General features: G+C 41.2%; 1 protein-coding gene across 1 annotated transcript in view; it reads right to left on the reverse strand.

The window, feature by feature from the left end:
* Positions 1-412, reverse strand: part of BICC1 (BicC family RNA binding protein 1) — a 117,610-nt gene extending 117,198 nt beyond the window's left edge. Inside the window, exon 1 of the mRNA XM_075154287.1 lies at positions 11-412. Within this exon, the coding sequence (XP_075010388.1) occupies positions 11-212 (202 nt within the window). The 5' untranslated portion in view covers positions 213-412. The remainder of the gene's footprint in view (positions 1-10) is intronic.
* Positions 413-19,833: the final 19,421 nt, after the last annotated feature.

Here is a 19,833-nt window from a genome sequence, read left to right on the forward strand (position 1 = left end):
CCGCCCTCACCTTGGAGCATGGCCTCCAGTTTCTTCCTGTCCACCCGGAATCGCTCCTCGCCCCACTCGGGGCTGTGCAGGGGCCGCGGCGGGCCGGCCGAGTCCTCCTCGGAGCCGGGCACGGGCGAGTCGGTGCTGCGCTCGCTGTTAGAGCCCGGGTCGGAGAGCGGCTGCTGCAGGTACCCGCTCAGCGGGTCGCACTGAGCCGCCATGGCGCTGCCGGGCGGACCCCGCCGCCGCTCCGAGCCCCACTCGGCCGCCTCCCCGCGGGACGCTATCTGCCCCCACAGCCGCCCCCCCGGCTCATCCCAGCCGCCGCCTGCCAGAGTCCCGGCCCCGGCGCCGCCGCCTGCGCCCGCCTCTGCCTCCGGCTCCCCGCCGAGTGTGCGCGTCCCCGGGCCGGCGGCGGCGTCCGCGGCTCGGCGGCGCCCCCAGCCCGCCCGCAGCCCGCACAGCATCTCCGCCTCCATTGGGCCGCCACCGGCCCGCCGGGGAGGGGCCGGGGATATCCCCGGCCGCGGCCCGGGAGGAGGGGGCAGCGGCGCGGCGCGGCGGGAGGAGGGAGGGGAGGGGAGGGGAGGGGGAGGGGAGATGCCGCCCCCAACGGCACCGCCTCCGCCTCAGGGCCGGCCCGGGCCGCGGCCCCTGTCAGCGGGGCTCCGGGGGCGCCGCCACCGCCCTGCCCGCCTCGGGGGGCGCCCCCCGCGTGGGGCAGGCCCCGCCGTGAGGTGAGCGGTGCCCGGGGCGGAGCGGGGCGGGGGGCACCGCCCTGCCCGCGGCCCCCTCAGCCGTCCCGCCTCCGCCGCCTGACGGAGGGTCGGCAGCGATCGTGCGGTACCGGGTGAAATACACGACGGGCGGGGTGACGGGCCCTACATAACACCCCCGCCCAAAAACGATCCCCCCGAAGCCTGCCTGTGTGTGCAGGAGAACCGGGCAAGCTACAGTTTTGCCGGCATGTCCTGGAAACGCCCTTCGCGCGGCGTGGCTGACAAATCTCCTCATGGCGATGAGGGCCCTGCCTTTCAGCTCGGCGGTTTTTCTGCACGAAGCCTCAGAAGGGCGAAGTGCCTTGCCCTGTGTGCTGCACCGCAAGGAACCGCCTTACGCATCCCTCACCTTCCAGGCATAATTGCGTTAATCCGCACCCAGCATCCCAGTGCTAGATTTTGCCATGGCGCAGTTCGTATCACTTCACAAAGGGTTTAAGCCCAAAAGCACGCACTAGTGTAGAGGGAGCGTCGGCGTGAGCAATCACACTGGTCCAGTTGCAGCGGTGCTGTTTCTCTGTTCCTGCAGCCAGACACGCTGCCCGGGAGGCCGATGGCTGCCCAAAGTTTGGCTGCCCAAATCAGGTAGGCGAGGGTGAGGCATGCACACTCCTCTCTCTTTGGGTCTCTCCGGTGCCAGCCAGCTCATTTCTCCTGAATCTGAGAAATCCTTTCCGACAAAAATGTTATGCTGCACATCAGGCATTCCAACAAAAGCTTTCTGTTTCGATGAATCACTGTTTCCCGGTGAAAAAGGAGTCTGCTACAAGATGCTCCGGCAGCGCTGTGTCTGGAAACGCACGAGGTATCCCACCCTGAGAGCAGCACACCTGGCCTGCAGCACTGCAGACGCCTGTCGGCTGTCTTCTCCACTACTGGAGCATCCGCATATTTATGATGGCCAAACCAGGTTGCTGTACACACGCTGGAAATCAATACAAAAATTACAGCTGACTTAGGTGGTGGTTATTCACCTCATAGTTAACATCAGCTTGAAGGATCATGTTAAAATTCGTCAGGAGCTGCGCTGATACTCCAGGTAGATGGGAACTGCGCTGTGTCCAGCTGCAATGTGCAGTCATTTTCACAGAGGTTCAGATTTTGGCTTACTGAGTCTTTACATATTTCCCACTTAGTGCAATGACTGTGAATTCTACAACACTCATGGTTTCATTTCTACTGAATGTTATGTGCACGGAGGGAGGCACTCTTAGTAGAAACATCTAGTATTCAACTGTAGTATTTAATTCCCTTGGTGGTCTCCCAGCCTCTGTGGATGCTAGCCAGTGGCTTGCAGGCAACATATTGCTCACAAGATCCTCTGATACTTATGGTGACCATGGGAAATAAAACAGCTAAAGTCAAAAGCAATAGAACACAATGTGAATATAGGTCATGAAAACAGCGCAATCTCCATTTCTCTCAATAGTTTGCTTGTAGTGTGATAATACTTTAAGTGTGCAGGGCAGTCTGAGGGAAGACTGAAAGTCTTTTTCTATCCAGTTCAGAAGTTTACAGTTATCAACCACTTTTTTTTTTGCAGATGGGAAAGTGAACATTGTCCATATCAAAACAACCTGAAATTCAGCAAAGTCTGCTGCCTCACCCCAGATCAGCGCTGGCTGGAGTTGTCTGTCTTCTAGATGCCAGGACCAGTGAGTTACACAATCCAAATGTTCAGAAGTTATGAGCGTTGACAGCGCCAATTACAGTCCACAGCAGCTACAGGTGCTTAGCACCTCCGAGCAAAACAATTATTTGGGTATTTTCCACTCATAAACTAGTGAGATTTACAGTCAGAGATTCTCAATGTAGGAGGTCCCTTTCCTTGCATTTTATCAGTTCCTGCAATATAGCCACAGAAACCTTCTTTCTCATCAATTAGCTATGGTGGAACTCAGCAGTGTTTTTTTCAGCCGTGTAAACAATATAATAAATCAAAGATCTCTTAAAAAATAATGATGCACACAGTTTACTTTTTTCATTGAAAATAACCCTTTCATGGTGTGGTTTTAGACTAAAAACAAGATGTAAACTCTTTGATTTCCTATTTAAATCCATATAAATGGTCAAAAAAAGAAACAGTTTTAGTGATTAGGAGTTATTATTGGTAGTATATATTCAGTAGAGTATCACTTCCGTTGCATAAATGGCATTTATTTCTCCAGTATATTGCAGTGGGAGAATAAAATGTCTGTTACCCAGAAAACTTGAACTAAGTAGAAAACCACATTTTTAATGGCTAAAATAATATTAAATGTGGATACAATTGGGGAAAATGGGTGGAAGTTGGCAGATAAAAGATCAAATGGCTAGAAAGAACATCAGCTGAAGTTGACTTTGGCGTGTATAATGTATGTTGGCCATTTTTCTGTGGCCAGTAGCTTGATCAAAGAAAAGAATAACAGGATCTTTCTCATTTTGGCATACCGTGTCTATTTTGCTACATTCTCTCCCTCTTTTTTCATCCTGGTCTCTTTTCCTCACCTCACACACACATAATATCTGCGAATCTCAGAAAAAGCATAACTGAATAGAAGAGTGTTTTATTCTCACACTCAGTCTATAATGCAAAATCTATTGTATAATATTCGTTGGGGTGGAACAGATCTTATGAATTTAAAGGACATTCATGAATCGGTTGATACACTGTAATAAGTCACATTTCTTTGGGACTGCATAGAACCCCCAGATTTAGAGGGGTATAGGATCTCTCCTGTGAAGAATGTGGGTCTGCCCTTGGGCCTGTGGACAAGAAGTGAGAGTCACCACGCAGAGAGCACCATCAGATGGCTGCAGGTCTGCCTTAGGGCTGCTGCCAAAGCATGAAGCTGATGGCTGCTTATCTCTGCACAGAGGCTATCTATAAATGGAAGAGTGATGCAATGTAATTTATCGTTAATACAGCACAGTCTATATTCCAGCTGTAGCATTTATTTATTATTCTCAAATTTATTTACTGCACAACACCATTATGAAGCACAGTGCCGTTATATGTATTTTTCTGAGGTGGGAGCCGTGTGCAACAAGACCAGGTCAGAAAGCTATGAAATGAGGGTGGGGAAAGAGAAGGAGGCATACAGAATCTTTAAAAGGGATCTGTGGTATCTAGAAGTGGTTTTCTAGGGAGAATGCTAAATTTGGCTTTAGTTGTTTAGGTGAGGTTTATTACCAGTGAAAATTAATGGGGCGTTTTGAAAGGCATTATTTATTGCATTCATTTATTTTGCAGAAGAGCCCGTAATATTTTGACTTTCATGATGTTGTGCCATATTCCCCAAGTAGGCCCCATTAACTCCAGTTTCTGGGAATAATATAATGTGGCCTACTATGTACTAAAGTACCGTGCACTTAAGGCACACCACAACTGTTATAAAAACTTTTCCACCCCTAGAAATTCCCAAGATAAATTCTTTTTCTAACCGTAAGAGCAGAGAGATTCTGAAACATCGTCTTAGTTATACTGGATCATGGGACCATAAAAAAAGATTGAAAGAGATCTCAAAAAGGTCATCTAGTTCATCTCCTAACTATGCTGAGTTCATTCCTGGCAGATATTTGTTTATCCACTCCTTTACAATTTCTAATGATGAGGTCTCCATGACCTCTCCAGGAAATTCCTGTGCTTCACTTACCATCAAGAAGTACTTTTTCCCCTTAATAAGTAACTTGAATTATTCTTGCTACAACTTAAAGCCATTAGTTCTTGTCCTGTCCACCATGGACATGGTGAATGGATTATTTCTTCTTTGTGCCAACCTTCGTTGCTTGTGAGGACTTTTATCAAACACAGATCCGTCCTTAAGTGTTCTCTTCATTTAGCTAGTCACTCTTAAGTCTTTCAGGCCAGTCTCAGAGGTCATGTTTCTTGTCGCTCTCCAGCAAACTCTTTCCACAGTAGTCTACATCCTTCTTGAAATACAAAGGACAAAAGTGGAGAGAGTACCCCAGCTGAGGCCTTACCAGTGCTGCACAGAACTTCATGATCTTACCAGGTGTCTCACAAACTACACTCCTGCTCATTCATCTCTGTGTCATGCTTATGCTGTCTCTGTGGCATGACATTACTGGCTTGTGCTGATGTACTATAATCCCTAGGTCCTTTTCCGAAAAACTACTATCTAACTAATTGTTCCTCATTGTGTATTTGTGGTGTTGATTACTCTTGCTCAGCATGGCCTCCTGGTCTTGTTCCTATTGAATTTCATCCTGTTTTTCTTAAGGACTCTTTTCCTGATTTTTTAACAGCTATTTGCACTAATGCTGTACTTCTGAAGTTTTATTTTTTATGCCTCTAAGAAGCATACTTTCAGTTTCCTTATCCAGATCATCAATGGAACACGGAACAGATATGGGCCCAGAATAGAGTATCACAGTCCTATTTGATACATCCTTCCATTTTGACAGTGACACAATCATAACAATCCTGTGTGGAGATACTTATTCACCCATTTTTATGTCACCAGCTGACAATTTTTGCTATACTTTATGGGAATGTTATAGGAAATAGGGTTTAAACTCTGCTCAGGTCCTGAAGTATGGCCTCTGCTGCTACTCCCCTATCTGAAGACGTTCCTGGTCTATTATAGTAACACATCGGTCTGATAAGATTTATTCTTGTCAGATCTATACTGGCTATGTACAGATCTTCTTATTAACTTACCTGTTCCAGTTACCTGTTTCAGTTTGTGTGATACTTTTTTCCCCGGAATATTTCTGGGAGCTGAAGTTAAACTGACTAGGCTAAAGTTGCTTGGTTCCTTTCCTGCCTTTTTTAAAGACAGTCACTATGTTTGACCTTTTCCAGTTTTCTGGTACCTTACCCATCACCAAAGAATTTTAAAGAAAGCCATTAATGGTTGTGAGAATGAGCAGCGGAATAAATACAGCGTTGGTGAACCTGATAGAAAACCAGAGGATCTAAAAAATTCAAGGCTTAAAAGTCTGACTGATCACACACAAGGTGTTAACATTTGGTAACATTCAATGTGCTGTATAACCTTATATATACACTGTTATTTATTACAGCCATGCAGTGTTAAACATCTTAATCTCCGGAAGACTTTTCAACAGATGGACTTCGTGAACCTTGCCTTTGCTGAAACGTTAGGAGAATTAGAAACAAATGTACGAAACTCAGAAATCCAGGAATTTTCACTCTTGGAAATTGCAGTGGCAATTTCTGACAAGAGTGCAATCTGTCTCTTTTAGCTCTCAGAAGCAAACTAATACACTCACATTCTAAATCTAATTAGAAATCAACTATAAAGAGAGATTTAAATATTACCAATTAGAAGAAATATATTGATTTTGTCTAATTTGTAAGGAGAGTGGTTAATAAATAATAGCATGAATGAGAGTGTAGTTGGAGATGGCACTATAAAGAACCAAAAAGACTGACAACATGAACACTGCACTGGGAATCAACTTAACACGTCAGGTAATATCCTGCATTGCTGTCAAAGGAAGGGCATTATTCATCTGTAAATTAGGAAAAGTTGTTTTGTAATGTTTTTAGTAAATTAAAATCTAAATACTAAATCCTGGGTTTTATAACCCTATTATTTTCCTATTTAAGAGGAAGAGAAATTCTCTCTCTCTCTTCTTTAGAAGCCATTGGAAAAAAGTCCTCCTGGATTAAGAAAAATGATTCCTGTTCTGAAACTCCCTTCTTGTCACTGTACTCTTCACAGGTGATTTTTAGGTATTTCACATTCCTTCTATTTCACTCAAATAGGTTTAAAGTTGCAGGCAGGAAAAAGTGTCTTTATTAAAAGAGGGAGAGGGTATCTGAAATAATTTCTGATATAACTTTACCACTGAGGGGAGTTAATCCTTCACGCAAAGTCAAATATATAATTAAACAGTTTTCCTCTATATTCCTAAATTAATAGAAATAAAATTATAGATATGTTAAAGTGTTTTCTGGAGTCAGGTTCCAAATGGATCGACCTTCTTTATTAATAATATTCTGATCATTTTTGTTTTGCTATTATTTGTACAGGCAGTGTACATTCCTAGCATCCTGCATAGTTAAAATGCTGCATTTAAAAATGACACATTGTTAAAATCTATTCTTCCTTTTGTATCAGCAAATAAGATTTACTAAATTATTATAATAATCCCTCAATGAAGAAAAATTCTCCTTTACACTGCACAGGCACCCTTGGTCACTCAAGGCCTTCATATTGTGTAAAATGGCTGATATAATTCATGTATTTCCACTTCAGTAGTAAAGGCTAATAGCTGCTAAGATTAGCCTTTGCTTATCTACCAGAAATCAAGCAGAAAAATGTGATTTGAGGATTTTTTTTTTGTTTTCTCACACAAGTCTAATACTTGATTTCACTAGTAAAAAATTGCTTGCACTTTGTGAGTCACTATTCTGTAAAAAAAACACCTAGATAGATGTAGTGATTAAAACATACTTGCTTTTATTCCACACAGCTACTCATCTGTCAGCCCTCAGTAGCCACACTCTTGCACTGTCAGGGCTGTGAGTGCACTAATAGGCTTTAATTTCCCCCACCAGCCTCACCTGAGGCCCCACCTACACTCCCTACCCATGGGCCCAGGAGCTCCATTTAAGCTTGGCCACGAGCGTATGTTCCTGGTTTGAGCTACGCTGGAGCTCAGTCTCTTGTCCTGCCTCTGCTTGGTTGGGCATTGGGCCTGTGTTGTAGGTAGATGGTTTCTTGTCCTGTCTCTTGCTGTTCCTGCATAGGCTCCCTGGATGGGTCTTGGTGATTCATCACTGACCCGTGTCTGAGACTCTTGATAGGACTTGTTCTTCCTGATCTGTTGAGATAGTGTGGAATTGCGTCTGGATTGGTGAGGCACTGTAGTCCTATGCTCCTGGCTTGTCCTGCCTTGGGGAGCAGCCCTGCCCTTGCTGCTCCCTGGTAGGAACTTCCCTCTTGTTATAGGAATTCCTCTTATCAGCTGGCTGTCCTTGATTTCTGAAAAGGAACCCAACTCTCAGGTGGGTAAGTGTCAATACTGCAAGTTTAAATTGTCTAATTGTGACTGAAATGTTAGAGGTGATGCTAGTGGAGCTATACTGAGTTTTAGATCAGGCTTTTCCGTGACACAAAGTGATATGGTATCAGAAAAAAGAAAGAGAACCTCCTGAGCTGCAATCTGAACTCCAGGAAACTGTTTCTCCAATACCTTTCACTCTGTGTAGTCACTTATTTCTCTATTATCAAATGCTGCTATTTCAGAATTTCCAATAACTTATTGCTAAAGTAACACTGATGTCTACTTTATGCAGGTATATGTAGCTGAACAAAAGATAGGGAGTGAAAAGCCATATCAAAATAAAAAAAAAAGAGATTTTTACTTTCCTTTCCCTTTGGAAATTGAAGAATTTGTTTAATTTGTTTTATCTAAAGTAATTTATTGACTTGAGCAGACCTGATATTTCATTGGATCATAGAACTGCAGGGGAAAAAACCTACTCTTGAAAAGGTTTTCTCTTGGTTTTTATTCAATTCCATTTCCCTCTTAACACTCTTAGTAGCTTTGATGTCTTTGGTTTTGCATGATTCCTGAAGAACTTTTTGTTCTGTTTTCAAAGATAAAATAAACATGTGACCTCTGGTAAAGAAAGGGACACAAAAAGTCCTTGAACTTCAACACAGAACTCGCTGTGAGAGCAAAAAACTTCTTGTCCTTATGAGGAGACATGCAAGTACTCAGTTAAGAGGCAGGGGGGGACTGCCTCACCATAAGAACAAGGAAGCTGATAGTTGAAAAAATCTCCCTTGCATAAATTTTTCTGCACTGCACTACAGAAGCTTAGTTTTGCTATAGTAATTCAGAACAAGCAGAATTTTTAGGAGACAATGTTCCTTAATACTTTCTATTTCCCATTTGTATAGCTATTACCTTAAATTCAGCATAATACCTCTCTGAATACCTATAGCTACATGTAAAGCAGTAGCCAAGCTGTACAAATTGCATTGTAAGGACACGTGAGAACAGTCTTGTTTTCTTTTCTTTCAGATCTGATAGTTTATTATATGCTGTGTAATTTGGTGATTTTAATATCTAATTTAGGAGTGAGAAAGGGGGAAGATTTCTTTCCTTTTGGGGTGTTGGGTCTACCAAAGGCAAGGGGCTATTTCGTGATTAAATTTGTGGTAAAACTAGTTTATTTTAATGCACATGGACCACGACTGGGAAGAGAGTAGCCTTAGTTTTTCCAGCGTGTTTCTGTCTAATGCAAATGCAGCCATGATCCAAATGGGAGGGGGGGAGGGGAGGAGGAGGAGCCGCAGCCTGGCTTTGCAACTACAGCTGGTTCCTGTGGTATTAGAAATGTACACCATTCCAGTTGGTGCTAGTGGGAAGGTTGCTGGAGGCCACAGTACCCTATTTGTCAGTATATTGGCCTTATACATAGGTAGTTTCAGCAGTCATCCTTTTTTCTCTTCCTTATCTGTGTAACACTTTGAAGCAGACATTTACTGTGGAATGCCATTTGGTATCTTATACTTCTATGGAGTCTTTTAAACTCTGTTATCAATAAGAACCATTTCAGAAGTGGTAACAGTCTTGAGCCCAAGTGGTTCAAAGATGGTGCAAACCACCTTTACCTGGTCTTTTCTGGGCCTGTCATCTTGAGCTACATCTTTCAGGAAACCTGTAGTCTCCATCTGGATTTATTTATTCAGAATTGGCTTGAGTCGTGTGTGTGATCCAGGAGGGAAATAGATGAATAAAAAAAGTTGCTCACATTCAGGAGGTCAAAGATTTCATGTATTGATATTCTTGTTCCTTTTTCTGTGTGTTTTCCTCTGCCCAAGGGTTAGGAATACATAGAGGACTACCTGAGCCATCAAAATGCACCAGAAGACTTTACATACTTAGGCATGAAGATTTCTTTCCATTTATTCCTTCAGTCTAAACTGAGGAATGAAAGAATGGAGTGGTACAGCCGTGCTTCTGAACGCATGGGAAATAGCTAGTCTGCAAGGGCTTTGTCAGAACGGTAATAGGGCTTGGACACTCAACGATGGTAAACTTGTATGGTTTCAAAGAAGCTATGCTGACAGTTGAGCTTGGATGATTTGCATCAGGTGAAAATCTAATTATTTCAACAAAAATACCTTAGATAAAACCAATGTAATAGAGAAATGGGTCTAGCACACAGTGGAATTAAAATCAGAAGTGGAAGAGGAGCATTGGCAGTTCCTGCTATCCTAAAGACTGCAGCCAAACCAGCAAAGATTTAAGGAAATGAGTCACAGTACTCAGAAGAAAGAAAAACATCATAGTAATGGCAAGAAAAGCTAGGTTACTGTAACCAAACTGTTGAAGTCAAGTTTACTAGCCCACAGAGGCAGAGACAGGAAGCACTGAAATGACTGAATTACATTCCTAAAACAAGTCTGTAATAGTGTTTTATCAGGTTAGTGATTGTAAATGGCCAAGAACTTCAGTGGACATGAAGGAATACATTTTGCTCTTGGACATTTTTACACAGACATGTTAGAGTAAATGAATTTGCACATGTAATGGGTAAAGATTTGATCCAGAGATCTTAGTGTAACAAATACTATTTGGCAATACCATGAAGCATGTTCTTTAGTTTGCCTAATAAATACCTGACTCTCAATTTGCTAATATGCTAATTTTTAAAATGTTACTTTGAAAAAAATCTGTGTTTTGACGATTTCTGGGCAAATGTTTGTATTGCTCTTAAAAATACCTCTAAACACAATTATTAGCAAGACTGATTATGTAGGCATGCTTGCTATCTTACTGCATGAATGGGCTACAAATAGTAAAGCCAAACCTGGGCTTCCACTGTAATTACTAAGGTTGTATGTTGACATAGAATTGATCTGAAAAATAGTTTAAGTCATAACTTAGTATTTATTTCCAAACTTGAACAATTAATTTAATAGTATTTTTCTGGAACAAATAGTGTTAGCCTCAGCACAATCTCCAGTGTTACTGTGGCTGCAGGCAGCAGGGTTGCCTGATTGATAGCTCTTTTTTTGAAAGAGCAGTCAGCTGATGACAGGATGGAGGTAGCGGACACAGGTTAGCACACAAAGTCCTGAACAGATTCTATTTAGAACAGGATCACCTTAAGGGTGGTCAGATGTTGGAAAAGGTTGCACAGGGGGACTGTGGGATTTCCATCGTTGGAGACACCAGAACTTGACTGGACCAGGCTGAGCAACCTGATCTAATTGGCCCTGCTTTGACCATAGGACTGGGTTTGATGACCTTCCACCTTAATTCAGTCTATGATTCTATTTTCTTCTTCTTATGCGAAATATACTGAGGGTTTTTTCTGAATTTATTTTTCAAACCGTTGTACGTTCTTATTCTAGAAACTTAGTCCAGACCACAATTTTCTAGTTTACTTATAAGGATGTTATGTGGAACTTTGTTAAAGGCTTATCTTACTATTATTTCACACTACATCTGTTAGTTGAAGCCATGACATATTCTTGACAAATCTGGCCATTCTTTAGGTCCTAATTGTTCAAAAATCACTTACTAATCAGTTCTAGTATCATCTTTGATTACCTTTCCAGTCTCCCACTTTTTTCTGCTTTTGGATTTGGTGCTGCACTCTTGTATTTCTTTTGTATGTTGTTTTTTCCTGAGGACTGTGGTGCATGGCTTTTTCTTTTTTTTAAAGATGGTCCCTGATGTATCACCTGCATGGGAGTGATAATGGCCTTTGGGAAATGCAGCACCTCTACTGTGATAACTGGAGCTGCTTCTTTTCTCTTGTTCTGTATAATGCTTTGATTCCTATAGATGGGAGGCATGGGGACAGAGTTAGGTTTGGCATGAAAGCACTGTTGATTGTCTAATGGAGGCAGCGACTAGTCTCTCCCCTGGAGCATGTACATGTTACAATCAGCTGGTATCAAGTAAATAGTCATCTTTGGTAAGGTTGACCACACTAACGTCGTTTTTCTGCTGAGCAATTTTCTGGCAGCAGAAGAGACAGATCTGCTTTCCAAAATGCTAAACTGGAGACTGCTGGGATTATTGTCTTTCTGGATTTAGTTGGTGTAGGTGAGTACATTAAAAAAAAAGGATTCTCAGAAAGCCGATGGCAGTCAATTTAGATTCATTTACAATAGGAATCAAGCACCTAATTTATTTTTGTGCCCCCTGGAAATGTTTTTTTTCCCACTTGCTGCCGTCTCCTATGGTTTAGTCTTTCTGCAAAGCTGTGAACAATATTGGGATTAAAGCAAATTTGCTTTTCAAGCATTGTTTGGAATAGTCACTGGCTAGGACTGCCAGTCACAAGTCACCATGGACCATACAGGAGGTATAAAGTACAAGTAACTTTGCAAATGTATTTTTACATGTACAAGTCTGCCTGTACTCTGAGCGAATGCCATAGTATTTGAACTGGTGCAGTCACCAGAGTAGTTTCAGATATGCAGGTATGTCTTCTATAGCAATCTGAGGGGCACTGAGAGGCTTGGATGGCTTCAAGGTATGTGGCTTGCTGCGCTTTGTCACAACTACCAAAGTATGTAGCAATATTTTACTCCTCTGGATGCATATAGCACTTCCGTATGCAGTTATAATACGGAGCTATGCATGGATGAAATGCAAAATAATTAATCAGTCTTCCATTCCTTTTTTGTCCTAGTAAATGCACTTTTAAATGAGATGAATCACTAACTTGACTTGGTTAACCCTAGGGGAAGGCCTTTTAATTATTAACCTAAATAGTTGTGGGAGTTTTGCACATTTTGCTCTAAGAATGTTATGCATTTTATACTAAAATGGGCTGAGTGTGTCTTATCTGACTCTGTCGGGATATTTAAAATAAACAAATCTTTTAATATCCAGTACAAAAACCACTGGCTGAGACCATTGAACCAAATTAATCTTAAGAGGTGCAGCAGCGATTACAACTAACAAGAGCAGTGCCCTTCCATACGGCCACCATACGGCAGAAAGAGCTGGTGGAGTTAGTGAAGAGCAGTACAATTTCAGAGTGATGTAAGAAAGCAGGGAGATGGGGGCTTTCATTTATGAGATGTAATATTACAATACAAGGGCTTCTGCACAGATGCTGTGTGCTAAATGAAGCTCACTTAGCTAATCTGTATCCTACCTGAACTCATTTTGTGTAACAGACTGAATAGTGCTGGAGTGGCAAAGGGCATGCAGGTCTTGAGGTGAGAGCAGATGAAAAATGCATAGTCATTTATACATAGAAACAGTCTAGAAATACAGTACCACAGACAATACACCGGTGGAGGTACAGTTACTGCCGTGGCTCTGAACATTGATGTAGAGGAATAGACTTCTTGAATCCCCTTTGAGAGTGCAGTAGTCAAGAGGCTCACCTGTAATATCCTGTCCCTCAGGAGGGAGGGTGAGCAGGATTCAGATCCCTGGCGTAGGCACTCTGTGGTGCACAATATCCATGGTTAGCTAATACCATAAAAAACCATGGACACACTTTTCTGAAACAGCTAAAGCTGATTGACTGCATATACATTTCTTGACATTAAGATAGCTAGACGATTCTAGACAGTATATAAGATTATAAAGAAAGGCCATCATTCGCTGTAGTGCTTAAGCCTGGCTTTATGCGTACAAATAGGTTCACCAAAATCAATAGGCTTACTTACGTGGTGGAATTCATGTGTCTGCTTAAGTGTGTTGCTGGAATGGAGTTGCATACTTTAAGCTACAGCATGTGAAACAATGTGCTTCATGGAGAAAGTACAATCCCCAATAAAATTAATAGTACAAAAAGGAGGAGATAAAAATATGTACTTGGCTGTTGCTATATGCAAGTCTGAGAGAGCCCAGGTTTGACAAGTGGAGCATATTGTGCTGTGGGGACTAGTGTTTTGGCAGGTGGAGTGTTGCTGACTTAGAAGTTGGTGTTTAGATTCATGGCACAGTCTCCTGAATACTTTTTCCACATTTTAGTAGGAAAAAAGATGTATAAGGACACTTAGGAAAACCTATTGACTACTAATATTTATTCTGGTGGTGAGGAAACATTGCCAGTTAGATACCATTAACATGCTGGTGAAAACTCATCTTTTTGCATCATGGAGCTGATAAAACAATAGCTAATCATTGAAAAACCTCCATGTGCTCATACCAGATTAAGTTTCACAAGCAACATTCTTGTGTCTTACAAATGAGCTGCCATGGCACTGTGATTCCTGAGCTATGAGAAAATGTTTTCTTTGGTTTACAGGTGGGTTAATATTGGAAATTCCTATAAACAGTGCCAGATATTATTTGCTCTGATAAGGAACAACAGTTTAGTTTTTATCTTGTGTTTGGGAGAAATACATCAGTCATCTACACTCAGATAGCACAGAGGTAGCAAATTTCAGTATGATCTTTAGTTTTTTTGAATCTTCCTACTGTAGTTCGATAACTTCAGGCAGGTACAAAATGTGATTTTTAATGTCTATTTTTTTTTTCTTCTTCATGACACATTAATTAGACCAGAGTTGTGTTTTAAAAAATCTGCCTGTTTTTTACACTAACAGCTCAGGTACTACTCTTAAAGTCAATACAATAAATGAGGGATTAGTTAAATTAGTGATTTTCAGTTTCATGAAAGTGAAAACTGAGCCATTAGGAAAAGATTGCATTTCTAGACTCTTAAAAACATCTTTTGAACATGCAGTTATTTTAATGTTTAGTCTGTTCTAAGTATTTGGGGATCATTTTCCATGAATTATGTTTACTTTGGTTGGGACGGACCAGTCTCCCTCGTGGTCAACTTCTCTGGCTGGAAATCTTGAGGGAAATGAGGAGGTTCTTGGGCTTCGTGGGTCTTTTTCCTCTCACTTCACCAGCGGCATGATTTCTTTCAAGGCTTTTTCCTCAGCAAGTGGCCTGTTAGGGATGTTCCCGCAGCCTTTAGTCAGGCTGTACTCCTGCTAGAGTAAAGCCAGGGGTCTGTAGTGTAGCGAGTGATTTCTGCTCTGGTAGGTATTGCAGAGCTTGACCCAAGGGGACCTGTGTCTGAGAAGTGACTGCAGGACTGTGGCTGATCAAAAGGCAAGCATCTCAGTAATTGGCTTGCCTATGAATAATTGTAATTTAGTATGTTTTGCTACCACCCACAACTTAAACCTTAGAACAGTTGCAGTAGTTGGAAGCTAAATATTAAGGACCTAAGCAGTGGCTTTCAACATGCTGAATTCAAATATAAATGCAGCATGAAGTGACCTGTGGACCTTTATCTTCCTTGCAAGGTGAATGTGTGTTTAAAACAAAAATTAACCCAGAAAAATACTTAGGGAAGAATATACTGTCATTGGCCTGGATCGACACACTGACATAGTACAGTGGGAATAATCCTTGACAGTTTATATAGCTCTTAACATGATGTAATAAATTTTACAGTATGAATATGAGATATTGTTTAGTTTACAAATGTGTTCCTCATGTTTTTTCCGTAGTGGTTCTATGAATTCTGGTTCATTGTGAATATATCACTATTTTTCCATCTTGCTGTCAAGCAGAATGCCTAGAGATTCTTTGGTTAAGGCATGGTATGAAAAGACATTGTGTCTACAGAGTCTGGGTCCAAGTACCCCTGTGAGTAAGAACATGGGACCAGACTCGGTTGCTTAGTCAGATGTATCAGTAATGTGCATAATGTACCAGTGTTCTGACTGTTAATTGTAGCCTCGTGTTTATCCAGCACTACAAGGATGTTGTCTTAAAAAGCAATCTGCAATTAATAATTTTTAAAAAGTAATTGAAAATTATTTGGTACATTTTTGTTATCTTATGTAAGAAACGTGTTTTTTTTTTTCCTACTCTGACAAACGAAATAAGTAAGCTGTTGCAGGAGTTTTCTGTAATGCTGGAAAGTAAACGTACCTCTAATAGTTTATGATGGCTTGAAATCAGCATTGGTAGAATGCCTAAAAATTCCTGCTTCCTGTTGAAAGCACATTCAGCACACTGGGACACATTTGTCTGGATGTGATATGTATAAGGTCTACTTCTTTTTTTATTTACACTAAATTTTCAGTGATTCCTGTTATTTCAAACCACATACACCCACACAGCTATGGTTACTTGGAATCTGTCTTGACTGGAATATATCAGGAGTAATTGGGTTGGTATGCCATCTTTTGTTGATAATTGGAAACTCTTGGATCTGACACAAGAAGTTAACAAATTCCCTGTACTTAGCCATATGTTTTAGAAGTTCTTGCAACAGCAATTTTCAGGTCATTTGTCTAGCTGGAATTCGAGAAGAAACATATGGCTACTGCTTATGTCCTGCCTTACTATTCTTAAGAGTATTATTTCATAAACAGAAAAGAGCTCATTAGCTGGTAAATTATTCATAGACCTAGCTGGAATTGTACCAGATACGCCCAGCAGCTCTTGAAAGGGTCTCTTTTTAATAGCCTACATTTGGAATTGTCTGGGCAGAGATGTATTTCTCTTTTCAGTAAGACAAATAAAACACCACAAAGCCGTTCATCTCAGTTAAATCAAACTGTATGGCAATTTAATATTAACTACTTCTCATGTGTGATTAAGAATAGGAAAAAAACTTGCTAATAAAGAAATCATGGATTTAGCTGTAACTTGCATTCTGATGAGCTGTGTAAAGCTATCACTTATAGTCAAGTAATTGAAGTGCTCATATGCATAGCAAAGATGACTATGTTTTTTTAATTTAGTGGCTACATCTGCTTTAAGACTATTCCAGATTACTGTTCCAGTGGTCCTTCATATTAATGTTAAAATATTCTCTGGTGCCACCTAATGGTGAAATTATTCAATTACTTTAAAGTAAGAAGAAACACTGGGTACCTACCACATTTATTATTGCACTTAAGTCCATCAGAATCAGTGCTGTGGCTTGAATATACATCTAATAAAAAAATGGCTCCTGACCCAAATCGCTTCCAGTCAAAACATTTCACAGTAAAAGGAAAAAGTACAGTAAACCCTATACTACTTCCTTTAACTGTTTTAACTGAACTGTTTTTTAAAAGGTTTGGATACAAGCCTGAACCAAACCAACCAGAACTTAAATCAAAGCTGCATTCTGAAAATAATCCATAATTTTGTAAAAGGCCAAATGAAAAACTCAATATGCTGTTCACCCTTATTCTACCGTGAATAGAAAATTCATATAGGTTTCCTAGGTTTGTGTCTAGATTTCTTTTTTTCTGTATACTTGCCACAATGTTGCAATTCGCTGGGCCCACATGATTCCCAGGAAGCAGAAGGATGCCTCTCTGAATGAGGGAAATATAGTGTGGATGCATGGCAATAATGCAACTCGTTTTGCACATCTTCATAGCCTCTGTTTCCGAGCGGTGGTGCACCTGCGCGGGTGGTAGCTCTGCGGTGGACGCGCTCCGCAGGGCAGACGGGGTGCTGGAGATGTGCGAAGGGACCTCCCTGCAGCAGGCGGGGGTCGGTACAAGGCGGAAGAGGCTGCGAGCCAAAACAGATCCAGAAACTCTACAAAGTCTGGAGAGAGACTCGGAGGAGGTCAGGTTCTTGTAGGTGAATTATAGCTGGAAGCCAGTCTCTTTACCTGCCCGAAGTACCCTTAAGAGACATGGATCTGCTCCGTCCTGTGTGAAGGCTGTAGGTAATTGTTTCTGCTTTTCTTCTTCTCATACACTGAAGATTTGGTTTTTCTGCTTTTTTTTTTGTTCCATTTGCTTACCTTTAAATACACTTCAGCAGTGGGACATGAGCATGCTTACAGTTTTACCTTTGGATGTCATTGTGCCTGTGACAATTTACATACTTTTCTTGGGGAGTGTGTGGGGAATTGTTCTATTATGGGGTGGGGAAAAAAGGTAACTTCCTGCTCTAAATGAAGTAAAAATGTATGCAAATATTTTTCTAAAGACTGTAAAGCAAGGAAACTGTAGTGGGACAATAATAGATGTAATTCTTTATCCTTATAAGAATCTAGTGGGAGGGACAGTGTAGCCAAAGGATGTTGCAAAAGAACTCCTTACATGAATTATTTCCCAATCCTCTAGAAAAGAATGTTCAGTATGTTTTGACTGATCAATTCTGCTATCACACATTTTCTGAATACCTGGTTAAGATGGAATTAGTAGAGTTGAGGCAAATAAACAGCAATACTCTAGAGACAAGGAACAGTTTTATCCAAATAGCTGAAATATTAGGTTTGTTGCCAACTTCTGAGACTCAAAAGGCTATTAAATAATGTAATTGTCAGTTACTCTAGTCAGAACTGACTGTGCCCAACACAACGTGAGCTGTGGATTTTCACTCTAATGTCCTGTTTTGAACTATAGACTTACAGGGTTTTTTGCATGTTCTGAATCACCTTTCAATTCTATCTTCGAGTCCTTTCTTCAAGAATAACTACCTTGCAAACAAAAACTATTTGCATGAATAGAAGTTCTGATAATCACTTTTAGAGAAGTTTCATTTCAAAGTGAAACCGTCTGCTTGTTAGCTATAGAAGAGTTGTATTTTGGAGTTAGAAGTGACTTTTTCTTTGTAGCTAATTATATTCTATTCTGGGACAAAAACCCCCACCTTGCTTCTTTCTCCCAGGCATTCTAGAAAGTTGAGCATCAGTACATGTGAATAACACGGATAAAGTAGTTGCTATAAAAGTAGCATTCTTCCCTTTGCATGAGCATGACTAGGGAGGAAAATATTATGGGCCAAATTGTTTGCAGATGTAACTGTTGTGGTTTCATTGAGTTATGGACAGATTTTAAGAGTTTGTCCCAATAGGAGATAATATGTGCAAAGTACTTCTGATGGTCTAGCCAATTTGTGGGTTCTCAGTCTGAGCTGAGAAACGGGCACTATATGCTTTTGGAAATCTGGCTTTGAGGACTGTGCCACATTACAAAACCAGAGGTTTTGGCCCACTTAATGAAACTGTCTGAATACAAATATTTGAATTTTTTTTAGGTCAATCCAGTAATAAAATTGTATTTCCTTCTTTGAGTTGTAGATAAAGAAAGGAATCCTTCTCTGTGGGTGGATGGCTGTTGTCCTCAAAGGCACTGGTCACTGACAGTAGCGCTTAATATTGGTTGCCTCTTTGGTTGGGTTTCTTCTGTATGAAAAAAGGCCAAAGAGTCCTCCAAGTTAAAAGTTTCCACCATATACAGTAAGCATCCCGAGGCCTCCTGACTGTCACTGTAAGCAAACTGTTCTTGCTTTCGTAGTCCTTCATGAATCTGCAGCTGACAATCCACAGTCATGGGTACTCCACAATCAACTCCAAATGCTTAAGAATCATGAAACTGGCCCCAAGTCATGACATTGAGATACTGTTAAGCCAAGTAGCTCATGCCTACAACTACTTTCTATGTATGAATAGGAAAGGGTGAAGGAAGGAATTAACTCCCTATTAAAGGGGTTCAGTGAGTGAAGCATTAGGAGATGAACCCTTGGCACCACTGCAGTGAACAGCAATAGTTCTGCTTGTCCCACACCACTAATCTTATCACAATATTGCAAGCATCCTGGAAAGAGAGTGAGAGCCAGCGATGCTGTGCATGTTGGTAGTAGCTTCGTTAGTTCCTGAAATTATGGGGAACTCAGCTCTGACCTATCCACTCTTCTCGGTCTCCTTTGTACTTTTTTTCATTTCTGAAACATCTTCTGAGTTATGTCTTGTGGCAAGTTTTTCCAGTCCTTGCTCATGGTTAACTTTTTCCAAGACAAGTTCAGTGGGATTTGAAAGCATGGATTTGTTAAGGAGCGTGTGTGTGTCTGGGTGAGTGTGCGGAGAAAGCTTTAGCTCCCTTCCTTAGTAGTGCCTAGAACACACATTGTTCAGGATAACTTGTAGATATTGCTGTGCAATTTCATATAAAGTTATTTGGAGCACAGATTTAATGAAAATGAAAATGGGTTCAGGAAGAGGCCTTACAGATTCCCACCTATACATCTTTCAAATGTACTTAGTATATAATAATGTTGTCAGTTATTTGCATGCAGAAATGTTGACTTTAAGTAATTTTCCAACCAGATGGCACTCCTTCTCAAAGCCTTTAATCCTCCTTACCTCATTAGTGAGGCCTAGAAAACCAGT

Source organism: Calonectris borealis, chromosome 7 (assembly GCF_964195595.1).
Source record: "Calonectris borealis chromosome 7, bCalBor7.hap1.2, whole genome shotgun sequence".
NCBI lineage: Eukaryota > Metazoa > Chordata > Aves > Procellariiformes > Procellariidae > Calonectris > Calonectris borealis.